Genomic DNA, 23,951 nt, shown 5'->3' with positions numbered 1-23,951 from the left:
GCTCTGTCATGTCAAGATGAAGCTTGGGGGTGAACATTCAGTTTGATGTATCAGAGAGGAATATCGAAATAATGCTACAGCTACTTCCCAGAAATAATTGGTAAGTAGCAGTGTAGTAAGTAGATTAATGTGGCTCTCTAGGATACAATAAACCCCTTCATTGTGACAAAAGGCCTGTATCCTTTTCTGATTTACATCTGTGTCCTCTAGGTGGCAGCAAGTTAACATTCGTGGCCTTGTTGAGGTTAAGCTTTTTATGAAGATGGAAGCGTATGAATCCTTGATGTACGTGGGTAGTGTTTCACACTCCACAGCACTAGAAACGATACACTTTGCTTATCCTTTTATCCCCTCATTTAGAGCTGCACTAATGGTTATGATACATCAGAGGATGTGTGAATCACAGATTCCCCCTTTCAGCAGCTAGAGATGATGTATGAAGTTTCCATGGTTTCTGTAGAAGATAAAAAAAGCAGAGCTTCATGTTCCTGCACAAGCAGCCACAGACTCTTTCAACAGTGTCAAGGATGCTTTCTACAATGCTCAACCGTCCATATCTTCTGAGCCCTTTTTGCAGAACGCCGTGGTAATGTATGGACAAGAGACTTAAATTCACAAAATTCTCAAATGTTAGAACAGTATTTAGTTAAATTATCTAATTTGAAAAGGATAAAAACCAAAACTGTACTTCTCTTTTACTGACGCTTCATGCATCGTTTCATTTTTTACTTCTATAGAATTTATTTTCTAGATTTTGACTTCTGTATGACTGATGTTTGTTTTTAAACCAACAATGTGTGTTCCTACCCGAAAATGTGATTCGTAAAAGCAGATATGAATGAGAAAGTAGTCATGTGGTTAAACAGGTGCAACGACAAATGTCATTTTCACATCACAAAGTAGAAAAATATCATTCCAGACAATGTTAGGTGATAGTTTGTGCAATGCCTGTAAAGGTGGTGTTCTTTGGAAGGTTTTGTTAACAGACAATACCGTTTTAATGCCCCTCAAAAAACAGGCTATTTACTAGCTGATAGAGGACACTTCATTTCACAGTTGAGCCTGTGGCATTACTTACAGCTAGGGAACAGTTGCATAACACATCCTCATGGCCTCTTTTACTAATGAAGAGATGTGAACACTGAACCCTTTCAATTTCTTTCAACAGTGTTAACTGCTGTCAAAGAATTTTGTATTCACATGCGCAAACATTGCATTGCAGTCAGTCAGTTAGTAGCTCTGGATGTCCAAGAGCGCTTTTGAAAGAATTGTCTTAAGCGCTGCAAGGCTGCATTTATTTTGATTTTTACAGTAAGTTACAAGTACTGCACTACAGATTCATTTACAAGTAGCATGCACAGTAAATTAACTTCTTCAATTCTGCCAAAAGACAGGATGCATCTGGAGGTTTTAACTAGTCCTCATCTGCTCTTTTGTGGGTTATAAAGCATTTTTTTTTACTGTGCAAGATGCCACTCTGAATGGTTTGTAGCATAATTTTTCCTCGCTTAAGAGGCTTAGGTGCGCTGGCCTGGCAATAGAGCATTGTAGTAATCCAGTCTTAAAATGACAAGAAGTTATTCCCCACATTCTGAAAGTTCTTGTTTTCCAAACAGTAATCCCAGGTTCCTTGCTTTTCTGGTTGGTGTTAGTTTTGTGGACCAAGAAATTTTCCAATATGTGTTGATGTGAGTGAGAGTGGGTAGAAATGTTGATGAGATCACCTGCAGTAGCTGGGAGAGGATTGGGTCTAAACAGGTTGTAAGACGGTCGGTGCAGAGAACTTTGGAGACCTCATTATCTGTAAGAGGAGAGAGGGAAGACAAGAGTGGTATGTGTGTGGGTGGAAGTTGACTGTGGGCTAAGTGTTATAGAGGACTGGTTGCCACCTTATCAGTGTAATAACTGGCAAAGACATCAGCAGTTAGAGAAGAAGTGGAAAGAGGTGTAGGGAGACAGTGAAGAGAAGCAAATGTTGTGAATAGTTTCCAAGTGTCTGAGGTGTTGCTGATTTTTGTTTTGGCAGTGAAACATCTTGGCAACAGAAACAATAAAAGAGAATGGTACTTGCTCTAGTTAGCAGGGGTTTTAATCTTACTTTAGTTCCTCTTAGCATCTTTGTGTTTGGTTTGATGGTCATGGAGAACATCTGTGAGACAGGGGCCGGGATGTGAAAATCAATGCGTGATCAAGGCAGGGTGAAGTGCTTTCATTTAACTATTTGTTGGAAAATATGCTGGTTTCTAGATGAGCATGAATCTGAACAGCACCAAGACTCATCTTTATTAAACTTTATTTACCTGCCCTACATACATTGTTTACAAGTAGCAACAAAACTTCTTCAGTGCTGCCACAAGACAGGATGCATCTGGAGGTTTCAGCTAAACTTCATCCGTTCTTTTTGTGGGTAATAGAGCATATTTTTTACTAATATCAGGTTAATGCTTGTTTACTCCATACCGCTCCAAGTGAACGTTTGGTTGAAAAGAACCTGCTCAAGTCATGATTCATTCACAAATCAGGCGCATATATTTCTGATGACTGAAAATACAGACATACAACATGATATTCCTTAGATTATACACATAAGCTTCCTAGGCAGACAAGATTTTACTTATAATGATCTGCTTGGTAAATGAAATTAGGCCTACTGCGTAGAGAGTTGGACTTGTATCCCAAAGGGTTCAAGTCTTTAGGCCTGTAGGGAATGTAGTAGGCATGCAACGATATGCATATTGTGCACCGAATGGTTCACGGGCATTTTCCAAATCACAGTGATCATCCTTATCCCCTAGTTAGTGGGGACTTTGAAGTTAGCAGAGCATGTGCATGCCATTATGTAGTCGTTTGAAATACACTTGTCAAAGGGAGCGTAATTTCCTTTTTTCCTCAGCTGGAAAATGCCAGCGAACTGTTCACGTACACGATGCACATATCGTTGCATGCCTAGAATGTATGTGAAAAAATTGAATATCCAGTGCTATCTCCACCCTCAATACTTTACATTTCTAATCTGTGTTCACAAGGGATTCCCAAATGATTCATTTAAATGTAAGTACATAGTAAATAGAGCCACCTAATATAAAGTGGTTTTCAGTTTGTTTATATCAGACTTTGTTTTTGAATTTAATGTGGATAATAGTATTTCTTAAAGCAAAAAATGTTTGTGGAGTGGAAATGTTTGGATTGTTCTAAATTCACTGTAAACCACGGCGTAACAGAGTTTATTGCTTTACAATGGTTATTCCAGAAAAATACCAAGAAAATTCACATCAATATATGTTCTGGGGTCATTTACGACAGCTTTAGCATGCAGCTTGCCATACAAAATAAATGAAATAAATGTAGCTCCCTACAGTTAAGCGAGTATGCAATGTCGCAAAATAACACAAAACTACATAAAGTTGCTTTAACCTACAAGCCAAAAATATCTGGTACAAATCTCATATTCTGTTAACAATTTTTTTAATTCACTTGAACTTTGAGACTTATATGTGATAATATGATCAACTGAATAATAACCTGTACATCTGCAGGATGCTTTCTTTTGTCATCGGAGACTGTTTGGAAATCTTGGCAGGCCGAAGAATAACAGCACGCTTTCTCTGAGACGCACAGCTGTTGGCCCATCTGCTGTGTGACAGACAGGTCTGTTAGGAAAATATGAATGGCAATGTAAAGTCATTAGTTCTGGGTAAGTGTGGTTAATATGCACTGATCTGAGACCTACCAAAACCAAATACCCTAATATCCATGACTGTAATAAGAACCAGCAGGTTTTGTCTTAGATTAGTGCAACTGCAGGGGGTCCAACTGAAAATTCTGAAACAATATGGTCATATTGACATTTAAGAAATGCACCGCATAAAATGTGTTGTATTAGGCAGTTTTGTGTGGATACATCACAGATGGCTATTTTATGGATAATGTTAGGGTTATGTTTTTTTTTCATTAAATAGAATGTCTCCTTTCTGCGTTAAAACATTGGAAATTAAAATATAAAAAATGTCATTGTAAGCACATAAGCATAGAATATAAAATGAAACGATTTAAATCTCTCAAAGCAAATGTCCTTTAAACAGAAATCCACTAAACCCTGACTGTTGTCCAGGGTATCTGCATGTGTTTTTTACGGCTTAAAGGGATAGTTCACACATTCTGTCATTATGCACTCACTGTTTTTTTTTTTTTTTTTTAATTTTAAACTTTGAATGACTTATGTATATTTGTCCAGACTATGGAAATCAGCACGTGCATACATTATATTAACATTACAAATAACACGAATGACCTTTAACTGTTCACTAGCTTCAGTCCTGTCACTGTGAGTATGTTTGTGTATAACATGATCCTCATCTCTCAGTCGGATTCTGACTGTCTGGCGGTGAAGGTATGCTGACTAACCCAGCTGATAGACTGTTTACAGTATCATTTTACTGCATGCTATAGAGGCAGAGGGCAAGAACAGTTTGAACCTGCAGTCTCTGACGCTAATAACCGTTTATGCTTGCTTTACACTTTCCTGGTTCTTGTTGTTTTTGATTAAAAGATAATTTTTCAAGCAATTGTGATGATGTTGATATCAAATGTTTATTTAGTGATAGATCTTTGGTATCATTTGGTAACGCAGCTGTACTTGAGGGAGAGGACTGTTGGTCGTTGGTTTGAAGGTGATTTAACAAACTGTGACAGTAAAGAACCTGGAGGAGAACTATCTCTGCTAGTATTACAGCACTCTGCTGCTTTGTAGAGTCAACTACCATGTTTCCATATTGGCGATAAATCACACTGCAAATAGATATCCTAATAAACACATAGCCTACTGTAATGAACAGACTTTACTGTACTATAATTTTGGCCAGCCATAGATACTAAATTGAGCTAGGTGTGGAACCATTTGATATTCAGATTTGGTCTGCTATTCTTGATCCAAATCAAAGTCTACAGTATCCAATTGGATCGGTAGCATCGAGTTCAAATATGACCAAAGAGTTTCGATATTTTTCCTACTTAAAACCTGTCTCTTCTGAACTTAAATTGTGTATTAAGACCAATGGAAAATGAAAAGTCAGAATTTTCTAGGCCGGTGTGATTAGGAACTATAATCCCATTCTAGTGTAATAATCAAGGCAGTTTGAGGCGTGATATCATTGCGCCTGCTGCCGCCAGTTTGGAAAATTAGCCTATTTCCAAAAACAGTGGAGTGTTCCTTTAAGAATAACCTTTTTTTGTCATTTTTTAATATGGCAGCATGCAGACACTATGACTCCCTGGAGACACTTTTTCCAATTTAAAAAAAAAAACATGCTTCACACAATATCCAGTGGTGGCTGTTAAAATTTCACAGTATTACTATCTTTACTGTTTTTGATCAAACAAATGCAGCATTTGTAATCATAAGCTTTTTTTTAACAATTTAAGATTTAAAGTGAAGACATATATACCGGTTCAAACTGTAAACTAGTTTGAATTATGCACACAGGAAATCCCTGTTAATGCATACACTTCTAACTAATGATAATAGAAGTATTAATAACACACAATTAATAATTTATTTGGACAAACAGGTCAACTGAAGAAGCTGAAGACAAGAAAGAAGAGAAAGTGCTGTAGAAGGCAGAGCGAGATTACATAGGACATATTGGAAAAAGTATACTGTATTGGTGATTTATATGAAATAGGAAACTGACTGTCTTCAAAAAAGTTTAGCTGCTATTACAAAAGCACCTGCTGGCAGAGAATGAATTTGCATTTTCATTTTGCCGATCCTTTTTATGTAGCACAATTTCACAACACTAAGGTTAGACCATTTTAGTTTTAAATCTTGAAATTATACAGGCTATTTTACATAAAAAAACTATTCATGCGATATGTAGCCTTGTTTAAATTATGATTTTTCATGCATTCTGATTCATATAAAGGTAAAAAGTCTCTCAACCACTCTCAAGCACCAGAATCCTAAAAAAGTGATACAGACCTTTGGCCAAACCATTCAAAACTACAGTAAAATAATGTTAAATATACTAGAAAATGTTTCTAGTATATTTAACAAATCAACCTCTGGGACAAACTGTCTATTAAGTTATCCTTACATCCATACCCATATAATACAATTGAAAACATTTGGTAAACCTTAAATGCAGGCGTGATCCCTGATGCGAAAACACCAAAAAAGATGTTTATGAAAAACCTATACCAGATTCCCGATTTGCAGAGGGTGTTTGAACTCACCCTAGGACACATTAGCAAAAGACCTGTGTCCTGTCCCCCACAGAGACCCAAGACCCATGAAGGTAATCAAATACGTCCCACCCTCTCCGGTCGTGTCTTTCCCTTTCTGAGGAAATACCTGAGAGGAGGATGGAGATGAATTGTTTTTAGGTCCATCACCGTCACAGGCTTCCTTCCTATGATTCAGAGAGGAGGATATTGGCCGTGTTATTACAGACACACCCAAAGTGAGACAGGACAGCCGCCCCAATGTCACCTCACCCAGAGTACCACGGCCTGAGATCAGACGGGCTGCAGACACACTGCAAAATAACAGCTGTTGGAAGAAGAGCATGCAGCATTCATCGGGATCCTTTATCATTACAGTTTGGATGTAACATCAGGCTTGTTTTTACTTCAACTTAGAAAATATTTTGTTAGACTCAGGCAAAGTTCACTCAGAAATTGCATAACCATGTTCCATGTTTTAACATTCCAGCTTTGAATTAACCCATCAATTAAATTAGTTTCTATTTACTGAGTACTCATGAACACCCTGATTTTGCGTTCTTAAATAACCTATTTGTTCTTTTATTGTTAAATCTTAATATAAGTAGTTTAAAATAGAAGGGTGTGCTGCCCTGAAGAGTTATGGCACACAGGACAATTAGATTTACTCGTAGTGCATGGTAACAGATCACTGTCGCATAACCACAACGGAGAGAAAGCCAGCTATAGCAGAGTGTTGCGCAATCAGAGCTTGTGAGGGAAAGCATGCAAAAGAACTGGTAAGGAAGCGAGAGTGAGATAGTGCTCGAGTCCACAAGTCTTGGCTTGCTTGGTCAGACTGGAACTCATGCAGTTGATGTTAAAAAGAACACAGCCTTTATATGCAGTCAATTCAAATTCCTCTCACATTAGGTACAGCATGTTACAGCTGGCTGTGTTTGCATCATTCTTCACGTGCAATACTTTTATCACAATAAGTAAATAAATAGTACATTATATGTTAATCCACACCAGTATGCGTAAGCTCTTTAGTAACAGTAGTGGTTCTGTTGCAAAAATTTAATTAGTGTCAGGATTTAATGGATTCGAAGATCACGCAAGTTTAAGTTCAAAAGTACATAAAAACAAACAAAGTCAGCAAGAATGCAAGCTGTTATCAAAGCCATATATAAATTATATATATATTTATGTGTGTGTGTGTGTTTACACATCCACCCTAAAATGATAAAAGTTAAGAGATTTGTATAATTTTTTTATTTTAAAAATTAGATTTAAATTTTTCAAGCTGTTTTTAACCAAAGTATGTTATAGATTATATATTATATATTACAGAAACAATAAATAATCATATATAGGCATTCAATGACCCCTTTAACACAAATGCGCAAATTATGTGGTCCTGGAGCTCAAAAAATTTAAATGGACACATTTTGGAATTATTAATTAATATAAACTTGTTACATCGAGGAACTACTGTCTAGTCAGAACATTTTAATTTACTTTTGAATTAATTCGTGTTTATTTATATGTAACCACATGGAAATGTCTTTATTTGATTCTTGATCTTACCACAGATAAAGGATGTGCTATCACTTTTGGGGGCATTACATTTTTCTGGACAAATCAAAAGTAAAAAAGTATATATACTATAAGTAAATATATATAATTTGTTTTTGTAATTTGTTTTTTTATGTTTCCCAGGCTAATCCTGGATGCTGGCTGTGGGTTATAGGCAATCGTATTTGAATTTGACCTCAATCTTTAGAGAATAGCATTGATTTATTGTTGTTTGAAAAAAAAAGTTACATTCTTAAAATGTAGCTCACGGGTAATCAGGCCACTTCCGTGCAACTTCTTTGTCCTTTCGAGGCACTGACACATTTCAGATATAAATTTTCAAAAACATAAAGATCCTTTTCTATCCAGATAAAACAATATCATTAATCATAAGCAAAAGAACACAAATTCTCAGTTCATCCCACCACTGCCAACATCCACAATGAAGCTGCCTAATGAGAACGATTCCGCCCAGTTCCTGTGCTTGCTTTCTCCTCCCATTCATGAAAAGACACTTTCTTCCTTCTCTTTTGTGCTGTTGAGGCACATGGCCGATGCCAGTTGGACTGCTAGAGAAAACGGAGGCTAGGCGGGCAGCATTTCCAATGTGCGGGCTATGCACACCACTGAAGTCACCAACAGAAGGGCCATTCTAGTAGACCAGTCCACTGGTGATGGCCTGTTACCACATTCCACTTTGTTCCACTTATTCAAGAGGCTCGTGTCCATTCACGTGCAGGCCACATAACAGCAGCCTTTCTGTGTGGCCAAGCTTGCTTTAAAATCATCCAGACAACACATACAAAGCGGAGCACAGTGACAGTGCGGTTTGCATGCGACTACATGTATTGGACTCATTTCAATGTGGTTAACCGCTATTACCAAGTGAAGTGGCTGATTTCTCAACGATTAGAAAGACTAATTGTGTTTACGGGTAATTATGCCCGCACACGTGTATGTTTGTGCGTAACTAAATAACAATAGGTCATTTTCCATCCAGTCAACACTATTCTGAAGAATTTACAAAACACGATAAGCATATCTGAATCTGTATACGTGTGTGAAACACTGCATGTGCAAGTGGCGAATGGATGTTAATGAGGTATATGCAGTGTTTTCAAAACAGAGGAATACGACCTGCCTTTAAACTTGAAAGAAGATTATACTGTCAACAAGTACCTCTGCTCCACCCGGCACTTCTGACTGTTTATTTTTTTTCTCCCACCCTGAGTAAATGAAAAGAACTTAAACAGATAAAAAAGCTTTGCTTTAAAAAAGTCACTTAGACGCCGTAACATCCAAAAACAGCTTTGAATGCTGCTATGCAATAAACAGTCCAAAAACAGCCTGGCATTGGACCTTTGTAACTATATCTGGGATCAGGGAAAAGTGTTTTTTTTTTTTTTCCAATTCCCAAATGGAACGCTTCTAATCCTTAGTGTTTTCATTTTAATGAGTTGCGCTCTGGCACCCATTCATGAATGGGTTTTAACTAGTTTTACTTCTCAGGAACGGACTGACCACTGCTAATCCTCTTGTGATTTTTATTTTTATTTTTAAACTAAAGCCTGTAGAATGCAGGCCTTTAATCGCCTAGCACTGGAACATAGGCCTTTATTAAATTAGGTTTCCTAATATTAGTTTTATTCAATAGCAAATAGTCATATTCGACTATGAATTTGTCGAACATTAAAAGCTCTAAAAATTTGAAGTGTCTAGCTTCTTAGTTTATAACAAGAACAAGGTTCTCTCTCTCTCTCTCTCTTTAATGTGCATGCTGAACTGGCCTACGTCAAGAATAATTTGAAAGAAAGTAGTACAAAATAAAAATAAAATTGAGCGAAAACATGATGAAGAGCAGACTACGCAGTGTAGAAATGATTAGATAAATGCACAAACCCCAATGCACCCAGAATCAAATCACTATCGAGTTTTATTTGTATTTCTAAGATAAATTATCCATTCAGGATTAATCATATCAGAACATGAACAGTGCAGACATGACAAAGGGAGTAACCAACCCAGTGCCACAACAAGGACATGGCGTTCTATTGAACCTTAAAAAGAGAAGTTGATGAACAAGTAACAAGAGATGAAAGCTAGAAAAAAAAAATTAAACAAAAGTCTGATTGGATGAATCCCTTTATAGATACAAATACGCATTAAAATCAGATTGCTACTGGATTAAATTAGTCTCAAAGGTCGCATTTAATCTCCGTAAGTGAGTAAAAAGCACATCTTTTACACAATCGCAATGCTGTATTACAGTGTTCTGTGAATTACATAACAGCAGTTACATCAGAAATAATCTTTAGGCAAATTAATGATCGGAAATATTGTAATGTATTGTACACGTGTACAAAAGAAATCAAAATACTAGAACCTCACTTTTACTGAATTTGCTTTGAACGAACCGGTATTGTTATAGACGAGTTTCTATAATTGTGTGGCCTAATAAATAAATGTTTTCATAAATAGCAAAGTTATAAAAACACGTAAAATTCAAGCAAAAAAAATATTTTACGAACGTGATGAAGCTTGGGGTTTAGGCTATTTTTCTTATTGGCTCCACAAAAATATTAAAGGCCAAAAAAACACGTCCCTCATAGTAGATATCTATTAATTTCAATGAATGGCATTTAAAAAAAAATCCTAAATAAAGAGCCTGTTATCAATTCACGTAGACACGAACACTTAATACGCAGCATTGCCTATTAATTATACAGGATAGCCTTGATTTGAAATATCGGTTCATTGATTGGTCCGTTTGTTTGTTTGCTTGCTTAAGGACAAACGTTCGCCGTAATCTAGAAGGCTGAACAAAACAAGCTCTACTCTATCATTAGTACTACATGAGGGGTGGGCTTTGCGTTTAGTTCAAACGCCCCTGTGACAAACAGTGAGTCACGCTAAGACTCGCTCGAGCGCCGGTGTTGGTTTCGTGGCGGTACGTCACGGTTCCTCATATTTATTCAGCGAGGAGGCAGCGGCATCGACTAAACTGGCTGCTTCTGGTTTCAAGACACATAAATACAAAGCGAGACGCTGCCTGCGAATATACAAAGAACAGAGGACCGCTCTCCGCTTTACGCTGAAGACGACAAAGTCAGGTAAAGGCCACATTGCGCGGATAAATATTAAAAGACGGTTCGCGTGTGTTTTCGCCGCTACAGAACTGCGCGTTTTCATGATGTGGGCTGTTAACGGAGAAACGGTGAATCCAAAACAAAATCGTAAACAAAACTGACTCGCAGGACTGATCGGTGTTTTCATTTCGGACAGGAGGTGTTTATCCCTCTTTTTCCGTTATCTTTCTCGAAAGCACAGCGCATTGTCTGTCACAATTCAGTTTGTGTTGAGGCGCTTCTAATAATGCGCCGTTGTATCAGGACACGCAAATTATGACTTGAATGTTTACTATACCTGTACAGATACGGTAAAGGGTAATGGTCGATTTCATGAAAATCATATTTGGTAAATATTATAGGCTGGTGTTTATTTTATTATCATCGGAGGCCACTCGCCCGTGACAGTATGTAGTTACGTGGCAGCGCGGATTGTACTGAACGCACTTTGTGCTGCTACTTTATCAGCAGCCAAACTTCGTTTATGTCAAATAACTCAAATGATGCAGTGCTTCGGGTTTTTATGAACACACTGTTACTTTTTAAAAATATTTATGGATTTTAAATTGAACGTAATAATAATACTAGGCTACTCTAGATTCATTTGTATAGATCAGATCCTTCCCTGTAGCTACAAGATTGTATCCCACCAGGAAAAATCCCTCTGCCGGCTTCGTGAAGGTTATCTTCTCCAAATAGACAGTTCCTGTTCTGTTTTATTTCCTTTGTTTGGACTGTAGGACTGAAATATTCAGGTCCAAGTCTGCTTTAAAAAGAAAACATGCTGATAGTATGGGAAGGGATGAGGGAAAAAACTGCACAGTGCTCATATACATCATTTGTCCTACAGGCATTATAGAGGATGTAAATTGTGAAGAGCATATGCATTCCCCAAAGCCCACCCTTAATCTGTGGCAAGTGAGGATAACAAGGATAACACCCATAAAGTCCACTTAAGGGAAAGAAAAATTATTGAAGCTACAGTGATGTAAAAGTAATGCTTTTGAGGTTGCTCAAATAGGAAAATTTCAAAATACAAGTATTACTTCTCTTTTTTTGTCAAGCAATGTCTCTCAATCAGTCTAGTTTCATTTTGTGTCACTTTTGCTGTTTTTCTGAAAACTTCAGCAGTTTCTTGTGTTCTTCATTGGTCGCCTGCCACAGTGACCTGTTGGTAGAAAATGCATAAAATGTCCTGCTAGTATTGATGATATTGGTGTCATCAAAATTTTCAGTTGATGCTAACTGGGAACCTAGGTGTTTGTTAAAAAATGTTCATCTGATGTAGGATCAGTGGACTGTAACAATGGAAAGCATGCCTTATAAACACACTACATCTAATTTTCCGCTATGGCCTCATCCTAACTTGACAAGATATGACCTTCTGCTTCTGCCTTGAAACCAGATGTACCACAAGACGAGGACTTTTACATGCATACAATGTTTAGTACACAAACCCTCTCAACCATAACCACTGTGTTATGAAAAAAAGGCAAATGTCTGTAGTTATGTTTTATATGGTACAGATGTTTTTACTGCCTTCAGCAACTTCTTATGTGCTCCATCATCAAAAATAGCATTGGTTATATCAGAGACGTGTCTGTTAAACGTTGCACATACACTCTGGTTCACCTCTGACTGCATGAGATTGAACGGTGGGCTTAGGACTTGCAGTTGCAGTTGAGTTTAGGACCCTCCATTTCAGGACCCCTTCAATGAACCTCTCCACTTCACTGTAGAGTGTCCTTTCCATAGGAGTTTCTGGTCGTGAGTTACAGATAAACTGCTTCTCTCAGTTCAACTAGAGGTCAGTGCAGATCAGTAAGACAACACACATTCACAAGCTTAGTTTGAGAATGGGACCCATTCAGTAGACAAGCATTAATCCAAAAATCAGGCACTTCTCACTGTTGGCACTAAACTAAAGAGATGCTTTAGTTGCAGCTTCCTCTGCTTAAGTTAAAAATGACAAAATTGGTCTAACATCTTAAAGCATTAATTACATTTTTTTTTGGCATCTGGAAAGATTTCACTCTGTCCTTTTGTATATATAGCTGCAAAGCTCATTCGTACTTGGGTTGTTTTTCTAGCTGTAGGCCACACGTGAGATTTCTAGTACGCTTCATGCTTCCAGCAGTTCAGTGTAACTAATCCTTATTACATACATATTATCACGTTATAGGATAAGGTTTCATGTTTTGCTATTTTGCCCTGACACTGGTTGTTTCAGCATGTAAACTGATTATCTTGGTGTTCAGAAAGTATATTTAACAAATCTAAAACCATCTAAATGTTTTTAGTTCAGCCATATTTAAAATCTACTAATGTGTGGCTAAATTCAGTTCAAGTCACATGCTGAGAATTCCCAAGAAGGAAACCATCCATTCATGCCTTAGCAGATACAATGCAACCACCAAGCTAGCTTCTTTTACTATTTATAATAAATGGTCTGATTGTCACTGTGCATCAGAGAAACCACAGGAAGGCCTTCCTGTCCTCTCCACAGTCTGATAACAAACTGTGTTAATGAATTTGGCCTGTGCAAACTCCCAAAAGGAGGTTATTGTGGTTTGTATTGAGAGCATAGTGGCCACAACCTCATTCATTTAAATCATATTCATTCACATTTTTCATCTCTTCCTCATTGCATGTGTACGGCTATGCCTATGGGGTACAATAACAATGTTAACAGATACGGAGTGTGTGCATAAAGAAAAGAACATTGTCATTTCTCTTTGATGAAAGGAAACATTTTGTTTAGTTCACCATAATAACATCCTGTATCCATAACAATATTCCCCTTTCAGGTCCTTGATAAACTTCTTTTATGAGGTCTGTCCAACATCAGGTGCATCTTTTCCTTGTGGCTGTCACACACATAATCTGGCGTGTTTATGTGAAGACTTTGCCTGAAAAGGATCAACGGAAATGTGAATTTCCTCGTGGCTATCACAGTGTAATTATTTTCACAGCCACATACAGACCTTTTCCATTCGCTAGTGTAATGGACTCTGTATGATGACATTTTACATTCTTTATTACGTTGTTGCAAGTCTGTTGCCCTGGTTCAGCGCTGACTCTCATTTTAAGCATTCGCCCATCTGAGGACACAAATGCACACTTCACCGGCTTTTTTGCATTCTCTTTATTCTTGTTCAGCAATGCAGTGGTGATATAAACACTCTAAACATGAGGTTGGAGATAAGAAACCTTATTTGGTTAGTGGTGTCATTTAAGGTTATGGTTTGAAAAGAGACTGTGTTGTAATCATTCCTATGAACCGCATGGTGGAAGATGTAAAGTTTTGTATCTTTGATGTGTTCTTTTCCTCCTTTCTGTGACTAATCTCTATTATTTGTCTTTCCAGAGGGCTTGTTGTTTACTCTAATAGCTTCTCCCTATCTCACCCTTCCTTAGATTCCCTAGAAGAAGAGTTTGGACGGCATGCAAAGTTGTGAAATATCTTCAGACAGCACTGATGATCCTCTTAGTAGTGCCTTACAGAGACATCGACAACCGCGAATAGTAGTAATTGGCGCGGGCTTGGCCGGCCTTGCCGCCACCAAAACCCTTTTGGAGAACGGCTTTACCAATGTCACGGTGCTAGAAGCCTCAGACCGTATCGGAGGCAGAGTGCAAAGCATTCAGCACGGTGAGACAACTGTCTTCTCATGATAGCATCATTTTTATCACTTCATCCTTAACCTTATTGGATCAAAGACTTTTCAAGGTGCCTCATATCCATTTCTCTACAGGTAAAACCACTTTGGAACTTGGAGCAACCTGGATCCATGGTGCAAATGGGAACCCCGTCTACCACCTGGCTGAGGACAATGGACTGCTGGAGCATACCACAGAGGAGGAAAGGAGTGTGGGCCGCATCAGCCTCTATGCCAAGAATGGTGTGGCCCACTATCAGACCAACAATGGCAAGCGGATCCCAAAAGATCTGGTGGAGGAGTTCAGTGATCTGTACAATGAGGTAATGGAAGAGTTTGCTTTTGGTGTAGCCTCTTGTGGATTATAAAGCTTGAATAAATGCAGTTTTTAACTGGTATTTACCATCGAATTATGAATGGTCAGCCGAGGTGCATTTCAGTTTCCATCTGTAGTAGGCAACTAACATGAAGAGCAAGCGGATCTTCACTGCAGTCAGAATCCATTAAAGATAGCATTTCCAGTACAAACATAATGTGCTCAAATGCGGTTTTGGCTACTTCCTTGTGTGGTTTCTTAAACATATCTTAACAGGGCTTATTTCTACTTGGAAATTCTATTGTATGGGTTCATTAATGGCCTCACTCTACTTAATCCAGTCCATAGAATCTCAGCAGCTTTGTACAGTAGCTATATATATACGCTCAGCATTTTTTAACTATAACTGCTCCTAACTGTTAATTTAGGAGTAAGAGTAAAAGTCATTTGTTGTTCTCAGATTGAGCCTCTCTCCCTCTACCTCAGTAACTAGCGCAATTAAAGTCTTGTTTTTGGTAAGAATAGCTTCATGATCTGATGACTCTACGATCTCTCTCTCTCTTAATCTTGTTAAACAACCTCCTTTGTGCAGGTGTACGAGCTGACTCAGGAGTTCTTCCAGAATGGAAAGCCTGTGGGAGCCGAGAGTCAAAACAGTGTTGGGATCTTCACACGAGATGTGGTGCGCAAGAAGATCATGCTCGATCCCTATGACTCAGAAAGCACCAAGAAACTCAAGTTATCTATGCTACAACAGTACCTCAAGGTAAGCGGTGCTCTGAGATTTTTCATAAGCAAATCATGGTTTGTTTAGCCACAGAATAGATAAAAATCAATATGTAGAGATATAGACCCGATTTTGAAATTATAGGTGTGGCATTGTATTTGTCATTTCCTTAACGAGTCACAACCAGAAATAGCTGAGTTCCTGTCAGGAGCAGATTTATTGCGACTCTGTAAAAACATCAAACACATTGCATGTGTCCTCACCTTTGTGAGACAACACTGACGTCAAGCTCACTGCCATACATGCTTCCCACTTTTGTTGCAACTGAGTTTCTCTTGCGACATACAGAACTGTAGATATCCGCCCACAGAGGTGTGGATTCAAAGCACACTACTGTTTTAATCATTTTCCACACTTTGACCTAGACTCACAATGGAGCTAGAACTTTTCAATTCATGGAATAAATAAACCTAAATGACACACAGTAGTGTTTTTCATTTAGGCTATTCACAGAAATTCTGATAGTAATAAAAGCTCTTGATTACCGAGGTAAAAGTAGGACAGTAACTAAATGTCATCCTGTAATGCTAGAGGTTATGGGAGGAAGGGGCAGGACCAGAAAAAGCACTCTGCTGGCTATATGCCTGCTAGACTGCTCGTGTTTGTTTACAGCAGTATAGTGTGGAACTGTGTAACCTTAGAGTAAATGGTGTTTTGTAGAGTTCAAGCATTTACTGTGTGAAAACAATGTGGGAAAAAAAATAGTAAATCAAGCTATTCATGAACGGCCACATTATCAGACTCATTCAGGGTTGGCAGGTTTTACAACTAAACATATCCAGTTGGTACTAAAAACTGTCTACACTGTGTTTTGAGGGGGTTCCCCCAGTAAAAACTGGGTTCCCCTGGTAACATTCTCATTTTACTCTAAATGTTGCATTATTGAGGTCCCTTAAACCCATGGACATGAAAAACAACCCACGGTAACACTGTTAAAGTAGCCCAATTCGGTGGGAAAAACACACACTTGGCAACACTGGACTCAGTGGTTTTAATGCCAAGAAGCACTTTAAAGGAATAGTTCACCCAAAAATGAAAATTCTGTAATCATTTACTCACCCTTAAGTAGTTCCAAATCTGTATTAATTTATTTGTTTTGCCAAACACAAAGGGAAGATATTTAGAAAAAAGTTTGTAACCAGGCTTTCATGGTAGGAAAAAAATATTTGAGTAAATCCTGACATTTTAGGGTTAACTATTCCTTTAACCGCAAGATGCTGGCAGTTTATGCAGAATACATTTTTTTCTTAAAAATTTTTTTGTGTCTCAGGTGGAGAGCTGTGAAAGCAGTTCCCCCAGCATGGATGAAGTGTCTCTTAGTGAGTTTGGTGAGTGGACCGAGATTCCTGGTGCTCACCATGTCATTCCCGCTGGTTTCATTAAAGTCATTGAGATCCTGGCTCAGGACATCCCAAGTCGTGTCCTTCGCCTCAGCAAGCCTGTCCGCCGTATCCATTGGAATTGCAGCTCCCATGATACAGAGGAAATTGTAGACCAGGCTGACCATAACCAGGACCAGCGACCCAGCCCTTCTCCAGTCTGTGTGGAGTGTGAAGATGGCGAGTGTCTGCTGGCAGACCACGTGATTATAACGGCCTCTCTTGGGGTCCTGAAGAAAGCTCACGAGACATTCTTCTCCCCTGGACTTCCACTAGACAAGGCACAGGCTATCCAGAAACTGGGCATTAGTACTACCGACAAGATCTTTCTGGAGTTTGCAGAGCCTTTCTGGAGCCCCGAGTGCAACAGCATTCAGTTTGTGTGGGAGGACGAGGCACAACTGGAGAGCCAGGCATACCCAGAGGAGCTGTGGTACCGAAAGATCTGCAGCTTTGATGTGCTATATCCGCCTGAGCGCTATGGCCACATGCTAAGTGGCTGGATCTGCGGAGAAGAAGCCCTGCGCATGGAAAGATGTGACGACGAGACTGTGGCGGAGATATGCACCGAACTACTGCGTCAGTTCACAGGTGAGCATATGTGCCAAGAATAGCACTTTATCCTGTTTAAACTGCACTATTATCGTGTGACAAAACAAAAACTTACCAGTTCATTTCCCACCGCCACTAAGACTTCAGAGTATTGTTGACAGTTTTGGGCGTTTGTCATTAGCAGAAAGAGCATTGTTAATGTTCCATTTTCATAATGATTTTAGCTTCTCAGTACAATTCCCTGATTCATATCATCTCCCATTTTGACCCTCTTAGAGAGATGTATTTACTCTCTTATAGAGAGTAGATCATTTCCAGCTGACAGGAGATTTGTGTAGGGATTCAGGAATCGAATGCAATCAGGTTTGTTAGGTTTTAACTGGTTAATGCTGTCTGCTTGTGCAGAAAAAGAAGTTGTTTTTTTCTGTGACAAGAAGGCATATGTACCCATTAAATCAGGGAAGAAAACGGACCTCTGACAAGGTCACAACTCTAGTGTAAACGTACAGACAGTGGCTCTAAAGTTTCCAGGGTTGTGTGAAAGATTGTACTATAAACAACTCTTGTTTCTCTTCAACTGTAACCCTTTCATGACAGAACAAGTCAGATATAAGGGTCAATGCACACATTCACTGTAGGTAATGCCAACTGACTGGCATTCCTCTTAACTAGGTCAGTCTGTTTTAATCCAGATCCACAGCAGGTTCCCCTCCCATCTGCCCCAGTCCTATATACAGTAATTAGTGTGCTGAAATTGGATTTAGTCACACCTTGTCACTGATAATTGAAAGGTACCCTAATTTCTGTCATTATTTGACAGCAGATTTAAGATTAACTTCCCGCGTCCACTTAAACCACACCACCAAAACAAACATAGATCAGCGTAAAAGAACAACACTTCCAATTAATTTAAAGAAGGATTTGTGTATCAAGTAGCTGGGTCAAATAAATGTATATCTTCTTTTTAATCAATTAGTAGTGTTTGCCAAATATTTATTTTATATAAAATATTTCTATGTTTGATGTCTCTAACAGGGAACCAGAATATTCCAAAACCAAGGCGAATCCTGCGCTCCTCGTGGGGCAGTAATCCCTATATCAGGGGTTCTTACTCCTTCACTCGAGTGGGCTCCAGCGGCAGAGATGTGGAGAAGCTAGCTGAGCCCCTGCCTTATATTAAGAACACTAAGGCTCCGGTAAGATGAAATTTCAAGTTGCATAAATTGTTGAAGCAAAATGTGCTAAATAATTGCCGTTCGCACTTAACATTGCTATGAGAATTTATGTAGTATCTTCTGGGAACAGCAAAACATATTTGAGTGTCACTGCTCTTTACATGTGCATGTTCACATAGTTGGCAAATTATGATTTTTGTTTTCTATCAGCTTATCTGCCAATCAAACCAAAAACAGCGGCTTTCTTATTGTTTTAATTAAAGAACTTTGAATCTTGTTTAGAACCACTTACATGGCTTTTCACCTCGCCTCTTTTTAAATTTCCCATGACTCCTCTAAAGTCAGACTGCAGTCTTGCTTACATGATGTTTTTTTAAATGTGTCATGTTGAGCTGTGCAGCACTGAAACTGAAATTTGAGTCAGATGAGAAGGTTGGGTTGTACAAGGGCCAGACAAACACACACACACACACAAACATGTTCTGGCCAATTACGGGGTCTAAAAGGAACAGTCTGACCCCACAGAGCACACTGCACAAAAAGAAGAGGCTTGAGACTGTTAAATCACTTTTCTATAGCCGAAAGATAGAGACTTGTGCTTAAAATAGCTTACTGGGCCCCAGGGCAGTAATATTGTAGAGCATATGTGTGGTCAAGCTAACTTTTTGTTGTTCTTCTCTTTTCTTCTATCCAAAGCCTCTACAGGTATTGTTTGCTGGGGAGGCCACCCATAGAAAATACTATTCCACTACCCATGGTGCTTTGTTGTCAGGGCAGAGGGAGGCCAACCGCTTGATCGAGCTGTACCAGTACTCCTTCGGTGCAGAAACCACAAAGCCTAACATTTAAAAGAAACCGCAACAAACAAGAACCACTTACTAGTGACAAAAACAACTGTGTTATGTGCTATCTGTATTTCAAATGATGAAATTATGTATGAAAACCTAGTAGGGGCATTAAACTAATAACAATAAATCCTCTTTATACCGTACTTAGATTAGTGTTCTGTAGATTTTACTTGAGATGTACTGTACAAGGCTGCCATGTGGCGCTATCTCTGGTCCTTATCATTGTTTTCTTGTTATTTTTAATCCATGTTAATATGTTTCTCTAATTTAACAATTTTTGTAAGTGCCTTCTGTATTTAATGTTGTCTTTAAAAATTAAACAACAAAAAAAGACTTGATATGAATAAAGTGTATGTTAATGTGAAGAAGGATGTGTTGTTGTTTTTTTCTTTCAGTTCTGTTTCTGCTTATTAGTCAAATTTCTTTTTTCTTAATAAATTCTTCTATTACATATTTTTTAAACATATTTATTGAAAAAACTTGCCAGGCTTCCAATAAATGTTTATTATTTTTAAATACAGTACTTTTCAGTGGATCATCTAGTGTCTAGTACCTACAAATAAAGTTAGGGCCATAAATATTTGGACAGAGACAACTTTTTTGTTTTTGTTTGGTTTTTTTTTCTAATTTTGGATCTGTACATTGCCACAATGAATTTTAAAATGAAACATCTCAGATGCAGTTGAAGTGCAGACTTTCAACTTTAATTCAGTGGGCTGAACAAAAATATATTTTTTAACACAATCCCTTCATTTCATGAGCTCAAAAGTAATTGGACAAATTAAATAACTGAAAGTTTTAATTTCTAATTATTGGTTGAAAACCCTTTGCTGGCAATGACAGCCTGAAGTCTTGAACTCACAGACATCACCAGATGCTGGGTTTCTTTCTTTTTAATGCTCTGCCAGGCCTTTGCTACAGCGGCTTTTGGTTGCCATTTGTTTGTGGGCCTTTGAACTGTTCCATACCTTCCCCGTGCTTTTTTCTAGCTATCATTCTGGTAGAGGTTGATCTTGGTTTCATCTGTCTAAAGACTGTTTTTCCAGAATTGCGCTGGCTTTATTAGATGTTTTTTTTAGCAAAGTCCTATCTAGCCTTTCCATTCTTATGGCTTATGCGTGGCTTGCCCCTTGCAGCGCACCCTATGTACTTTCTGTCATGCAGTCTTCTCTTTATGGTAGATTTGGATATTGATACGTCCACCTCCTAGAGAGTGTTCTCTTGGTTGGCTGTTGTGGGGTTTCTCTTCACAATGGAAATGATTCTGCGATCATCCACCACTGTTGTCTTTCGTGGACGTCCAGGTCTTTTTGCGTTGCTGAGTTTACCAGTGCTTTCATTCTTTCTTTGGATGTACCACAATGTAGATTTTGCCAATATTGTTTTCGCAGCTTAAAGATGGCTTGTTTCACCTGCATGGAGAGCTCCTTTGACCGTATGTTGTCAAAATCTTCCACATACAAGCACCTCAACTCAAATGAACTCCAGACCTTTTATCTGCTTCACTGATAATGACATGACATAGGAATTGCCCACAAATTCCCATGTGATAGCCTTTGAGTCAACTGTCCAGTTACTTTTGGTCCCTTTATAAAGAGGGTTTTAAAAACATCGTCAAGTCACAAAAAGTAATTTTAAAACGACCACAAGAGAGCAGTGTTGACCTGAAAAAAATAAAATGGTAACACTTTAGAATAGGTAACTCTTGTTAACTATTAACTATGGCTTTTCCCTCAATAAATTTCTAATTTGTTGCTTATTAATAGTTAGTAAGATAGTTTGGGTATTGGGTAGGTTATGAACCTTAAGAATAAGGTTATGCAGAATAATGCATTGAATAATGAATTTTTGCAACATCATATTTACAAATGAAACCATTGTGAACGCCCCCAAATTTAAAATGGTAATACAAGTCATTGGTTCTTGCATGTCTCATGATGAAATATCGTATCATGAGGCTTGTACATTAAGCTATATTAATGTGTCAATTTACTGGGTTTGAGTGCTATTTTCGATATTCATTTGAAATAACCCTTTTCAGTATATTAAACTTTTCTATATTGAGTTATGACACATGACTTACATAAGGCTACTTTGTCGGTGCTTTTTTAAAGAATGTGTTTTGTGTTCATCAAAAGTGAGTTGTATGGGTTTGGAATTACATTTTTAGTCAATTATTCGTCTAATGCTTCATGGTGGAATTACTGAAAATCAAAAGGAAATGTGTTTAAGTACAAACCATCAGTACATTATCAAGTTGGATGAAAAGAGCTCTTGTTAACATTTTAGGACATATAACAGACATGGGTAAGCCACATTTTCATATTTAAGATTATTGATTGTCATGCATAACTTTTTGATTAATAGAAGGGTTACTTTTTTTATTGGCAGCCCCATTTTTAACAATTTAACTACCCTATTAGTTTGATGCTGTTAATTAACAAGGCATCAGGGAACATCTGCCTGTAATGAAGGAAGGAGGAAGCTTAGTCTAAATGTAAAGGTCCTCAAATAAAGGAAAAAATGCTATTGGACAAATTATGTGTCCAAATATTGTACAGAGACTTCATATGAGTTCCTGTGTTTTATATTAGTTAAAATGCTCAGTGCAGTAGAGCATTAATTGCCTCCTTATTCAGTATTATGAGTTATGGCTATATTTGATGTAAATAACCACTGCAATAAACTGCTATATGGGATCTCATGGTTCTACATAGCAACATTTGACAAAGGTGCTATATAGTACCTTTAACGAATGATGCATTAAATCGCATCAAATCAAGGTGGATGGTTAAATTCAGATGTTTTTAATGAGGTTTGTTTCTGCTTAGAATAGTTTACTGATGAGGTAGATGTCTGTTTCAATGATGGCCCAAGCACCCCTGGTCAGGAGCACTGTGTTGTGGTTTAATTAGGCCATTTTCCATAAATCACACACTAATATATTAATATATACTTTTGATTTTCAGCAATTCCACCTATCTTGTGTTCAAGTTAGCCTACATTAACTGTGTGTCAATCTAGAGCTAAGATATGTATTATTAGCTAGCTAGCTAGCTAGCTAGCAAGAAAGCAGAAATTATGTTCATAGAAATATATTTATTATTATTATTGCTTATTCTTAGAAGTAATAACAGTCTTCTGTCTGCTCTTTGAGTTCCATGAGTTGAATGTCACCAGCGATTCTGAGCTTTATGCATTGACTGCCATCTTCTGGTGGGGAAGAAAATCACCAGATGGGTCATGTTTAATAACTTGCTAGAGTTAGCATGTGTTCCATTCTTATCTACATCTCCAAGAAGCATAGGCGGAGTTTCACATTTTGCCTGTGAGGGCACGAACTTTCCATTTATTTATAGCCTATATATTTTCTTATTAATTTAAAATATATTTACAAAACGGCTGGTTAGCTATACAGAGTGGAACGTAGAGGAAACCGCCTCCTTTCCCGATTTGCGCAGAAGCCCACGATCTTCTCTCCTGATAAATTTGCAGTCAAATCGTTTTCTATCTGCAATTTGGAAAGGTCGGAAATTTGTCCTGAGAAATTGCTGATCGGAGCCAGTTTCTGAGTCTTCTGTCCTGACATTTTATACTGTCCGTCAAAATTTTCCTACCAGGGTTTACGCACACGTCAGTTTTCACGCTGAACAACATTTAATGTACATTAATTACAAATAATTTACCCCTAATGTACTCATTAAAATAAGATAATGCAAATAAATATTAAAATAAAATATTTTTGCATTTACAGCTCTGACAAAATTGATGTTTAATTGTGTATGTGGATTATTTTTGAGAACAATGTGTTATTTTACATTATAAAAGATTTTGAAGCAGAAATCTGGCTTCAGTATTCCTATTTTTATTCCACTATGTTTGTGTGTCGCGACACAAACTAACCCCAATACGTATTTTGTTGATTTTATGGGCAGACATATTTAGGGGGAAAAATGACCACAACGTTTATCTCTCTCTCATGATGTCCGGGCCTGTGAAACTAACAGACACACTAGAGGGCATTCCCACGATATATAAGCCTCCGGCGCCAGCGTGCAGAAGGGTTGTTATTATCTTATTTTTACTTTAACCTTTGCCCTCTCGTGGCTCATTCTTGTGTTCTGTGATTCTTAATTAATGTGCATGCGTTAATACTCTTCTTTCTATTCTTCTTTAAATCACAAAAAGTTGGCAAACATTACAAAATACCAGTTTATTTTCGAACATTACATCCGTCATTAGTCAATATGGACAAACCCTTGTTTATGCTTTTGACAAGAGCCCTTATGCACGTAAACAGAAACACATGCTACAGTATCACTCAAAGCGTTGAA

The 23,951-nt window shown here is 37.9% G+C and overlaps 1 protein-coding gene across 1 annotated transcript; it reads left to right on the top strand.

The window, feature by feature from the left end:
- Positions 1-10,714: 10,714 nt before the first annotated feature.
- On the top strand, positions 10,715-19,982 carry smox (spermine oxidase). Its single transcript, XM_043235439.1, has 7 exons — positions 10,715-10,886; positions 14,319-14,553; positions 14,657-14,883; positions 15,469-15,642; positions 16,934-17,633; positions 18,630-18,790; positions 19,466-19,982. Exons 2-7 carry the CDS (start codon positions 14,346-14,348, stop codon positions 19,616-19,618), a joined length of 1,623 nt encoding a protein of 540 aa, XP_043091374.1. The 5' UTR covers positions 10,715-10,886; positions 14,319-14,345; the 3' UTR covers positions 19,619-19,982.
- Positions 19,983-23,951: the final 3,969 nt, after the last annotated feature.

This window comes from Puntigrus tetrazona, chromosome 1 (genome assembly GCF_018831695.1).
Source record: "Puntigrus tetrazona isolate hp1 chromosome 1, ASM1883169v1, whole genome shotgun sequence".
Classification (NCBI taxonomy): domain Eukaryota; kingdom Metazoa; phylum Chordata; class Actinopteri; order Cypriniformes; family Cyprinidae; genus Puntigrus; species Puntigrus tetrazona.
Note: the sequence above shows the minus strand (reverse complement) of the source record. Positions and strands in the feature narration are given on the sequence as shown.